Source organism: Colobus angolensis, unplaced genomic scaffold, assembly GCF_000951035.1.
Source record: "Colobus angolensis palliatus isolate OR3802 unplaced genomic scaffold, Cang.pa_1.0 Scaffold3, whole genome shotgun sequence".
Lineage (NCBI taxonomy): Eukaryota > Metazoa > Chordata > Mammalia > Primates > Cercopithecidae > Colobus > Colobus angolensis.
The window spans coordinates 19,245,413-19,249,251 of NW_012116265.1; the positions used below are offsets into that span (position 1 = coordinate 19,245,413).

A 3,839-nucleotide genomic window follows, 5' to 3' on the forward strand; every position below is an offset into this window, starting at 1 on the left:
TGAACTGGCAACAAGAGAAAGCTGGCTGAAGAAAGGCAGAGGAATTGTGTCTTATAAGAATTAGAATCGAGGGGCTCCATAATCATCTGGCATCCGTTCGATGTTGTATCTGACCAGGACAAAAAAATTAACACTGGTAAGAAAGATAGGAAGAGAACCCATCTAAAAACCCATCCTTTACAGACTGCAATACTCTCACCCCTGCTGTGAATCCTTTTTGTCAGTGGGAACAATTTAGGGGAACATCATAATGAATGATTTACAGCAAAATGCTGACTATAATACAATATGATTGTTTTTTCAAAGTCACACAAGTCAGCAAGAGGGGAACCGAGGATCTGAGATCAGTAAGTCTAACTTCTTAGTCCACAGATTTCCTACCACATTGTGCTCTCCCCAAGCTGAAAAGCTGGAAAATATGTCTGAGGACTGACATAAAATAGCCAAGGATAATGGCTTTTTTTTTTTTTTTAAATAAGCTTTCCATTTCTCAGATGAGGTGTTAATAAAAAAAAATTCTTTCAAAATAGGCATTTCTGGCCAAAAAGATGTTTGATTTAAATTACTGCTTTTGTTTAAAACATCTATTTCTTCCAGTAATCTTATTCTAACAATTTAAATGTTTGCCTCATTCCTTAAATCCTCTCTCTTTTGCCCTATCTCTTGCTTTGCCTCATTTTTTCAAACATAACTATGTAAACATTTGACACAATAATTTCTTTCAAATCCATTATAACCTTATCACTTGTCCTCATTTTCAATTGATACCAATTAATATATTTCTATTCCCTTCCCCAAGAGAAATCTCTCACCTGTGGTTAGAAATGTACATGATAGGAACTCCAGGAATCTTACGGATTCTTCTTTTAAGGTCCCGGTCAACTGTGGCCACAATGTAACACTTATGCTATAAGAGACATGGAGTGATGTTCACACTGAGGTCACTGAGCACACTTAGTGACTACTGGATAATGGCACAACCACTGACTAGTGTGAGAATAGTTCATTTTCATGGTAAGTAGCGAAGGGCAGGCTGTAACAATTTGTTGAGTAGCTACTATGATCTAGGAGCTCGTAATCTTGTTATATAAAATAAACAAGTTGCCTGGGCTGAATGCAGCATTAAGAATCTTGAGGAGGTGAAGGTAGAAAACCGTTCACAAGCTGCAAACTGTTTTCTGCTCATAAATGAAAGGGATTTTCATGCTTGGGGCAGATAATTCTTTAGTTTTGGGAAAATGCTCCGAGGAACTCCATGGTATCGATAAAAAGTGCCTTAATTTGGAGGCCATAGCTCCCTCCTTTCCCTAGATCTTGGGGCTTGGGTGTGCTCTGGGCCTACTGATGTTAGAGGTAGGCTACCCCCGAAACAGGAAGCCTAAATAGGATCTTCAGGGCCTGAAACTAGAGCCTAGCGGTTATAAAAGCAGTACCATTTAGCTGTCAGGTGAAAGCTATTTTGTAGGAAGCTTCACTTCTGTCATGTCTGACTCTCCTACTGAGTTTTATATAAAGTGGCAGAGTGGTGTCAGCCGTGCTGTGGGAAATACTGGCCCCACCTATGGGTTGAAGTGACTAAAGGGATGGCTCTGTGGTCAGTAGATGAAGCTTATCATCAACAAAGAAAGGCCCTTGTAAAAGCACTCAGTAGCAGAAGTCCTTGTGGTGCTTAATGAAGGAATTAAAAACCTACTTATTCTAGGGTATGTGTGAAATAGCACCTTGGGAGACTCTCAGATACCCTATGTATATGTAAAAGCACTTTTGGATTAGGCATCACGAAGAGGAACAAAATTCCTACATCAAAAGTAAATGGGTTCCACATTAACTCACTTAAAATCATTTTACAGAGATTTGTGAGATAAAGAATCAGTTAAATGTCCCAAATCACATAGCCAGTAAATGCAGGTGCTGAGATGTGAAACCCATGTCTCCTCCCCAAGCCTGTGCTCTTTCTATTATGGTTAGAGTGTACATTTTCAATCCACTTTCTCAAGTAAATGAAGACACCTATGCTTCTTATGAAGGAATGCTATACCATTTTTTTTTAACCACAATGTATATTCCTAGATGCTTTACTGACCATGAACATTCAGGAGACAATAGTTTACGTTTTTTTTTTTTAAAAGTACAAAGTAAACAGCTATGAACTGATAATACCTGAGTTACTCTCTGTACTAAGCAGTCATCTGCATAGGTCCCTTTGTGTGTACATGGTAATCGTTCAAATCTTGGATCCTTGGCGATCCTGTAGGTGGATTAAAGAAAACGTTCAATCAACTAGATAACTTTCTGAGTTTTAATCAGTGCAATAAAAGTAACAAGATCTACGCAGAGATTTTAAGGCACTGCTCTCCTCCTGAAGTTTACCCTCTCACTGGAAAGACAATTCACGGGGCAGGGAATGAAGGCTTCCTGCCTGACAGCTGGTGTGCTTTGGATCATTTAATCATCACAAAATTCTGAGTTATTATATACCTATTCTACAGACGAGGAAGCAGGCTTAGAGAGATTAAATTACTTTATTCAAAGCTATACAGCTGGGAAAAGCCAGGATTCAAAAACAAAACCAATTTTAACCTAACCATTACACTTTTAAGAAGCTGTCTTACACACAAATGAACAAGAATACAGGCACAAGGATGATCACTCAGCACAGTAAGTGAAAAAATCAAAATATCCATTAGAAAGGTAAAAGTTAAACACATTTTGGTGCCCTTATCCTATTAAAAAAAAAAAAAGTGAGGTAGAGCTGTACGTACCAATGTGGAAGGACCTACGCTAAATTGTTGAATAAACAAAGCAGGGCACATGCATATATATATATATGATTTAATTAATAAAATACAAATCCTTCTTTCCAATACTCTTTATCTAGATTTGCATTTGCACAGAAAAAGGTCTGGAAAAATACATTAACCTTTCTCAGTTGTCACTCTTGGGGTATTAGAATGGACAAAGTATGAATGTAGAGGCAGGCTTTTACTATATGTATATGCTTATATTGTTTGCCATAAAACATTCAAACATGTATTATTTCCATACATAATTGAAAAAGAAAAACCCCAACTCTGTGTGACTCTGAGAGCCATGCTCTTTCTATTAACAATGATGATGAGTCACTGAAATGAAGAAAAATACAAGACAGCACATATGTATCAAGTACAACACAAATACTCCTCCATATTGCAGTAGTTCAGTGCTAGGTCAATGTGGGTTGGGAATACTTAGAAAAAAATGACATAGGGGTGAAATAAGATTAAAGAATGTGCCAAGCAATGTGAGGGTACCAAATAGGACACCAGACAACTGTAAAATGGTTTCTTGGTGTTTGGGGAAGAGTAAACACATCTTTCTGGCTGGGGGAAGAGTGTTTGTGGAGAGAAGAATGAAATAGGGCTAGAAAGAGTCTCCAGTGCCAGGCTGAGGAGTGTGATGACACAGGTAATGAGGAGTCATTCAAGATTTCTGGGGGACAAAGTGATAAGAACAAAGCTCTGTCTAGGAAAAACTAAGCAGGTTGTGCTGGGGAGGATATGCTAGAGGGAGGATGGACTGGTTGCTGACAAACTAGGTGGGCAACAGTCTAGGACTATGCTCCTTCGGTTATCTCTTTACTCCTGAAATCACTTATCTCCTCTCTACTAGCTCTTTCCCAGAAACATACTAACATGCTGTCGCATATTGTCTTAAAAACAGAAAAATAATCTTTTTACCTATACGCCCCTCCAGCTAACACCCCATTTCCGCATCTCTTGACAGCCAAACTTAGTGTTTCCACTTGGTGCCTCTATTTTCTCCCCTCTCATTCCTTGTTTTTATTGTTTTTTTTTTTTTTT

The 3,839-nt window shown here is 38.3% G+C and overlaps 1 protein-coding gene across 2 annotated transcripts in view; it reads right to left on the reverse strand.

Moving 5' to 3' along the window:
- The window catches only part of FCF1 (FCF1 rRNA-processing protein), a 20,085-nt gene continuing 16,246 nt past the window's right edge, over positions 1-3,839 (reverse strand). For both annotated transcript variants that reach the window (XM_011949560.1, XM_011949561.1), the window contains exons 6-8: positions 2,161-2,248; positions 813-907; positions 1-109 (exon numbers count right to left, since the gene is read on the reverse strand). In XM_011949560.1, the coding sequence (XP_011804950.1) occupies positions 61-109; positions 813-907; positions 2,161-2,248 (232 nt within the window). In that variant the 3' untranslated portion in view covers positions 1-60. The remainder of the gene's footprint in view (positions 110-812; positions 908-2,160; positions 2,249-3,839) is intronic.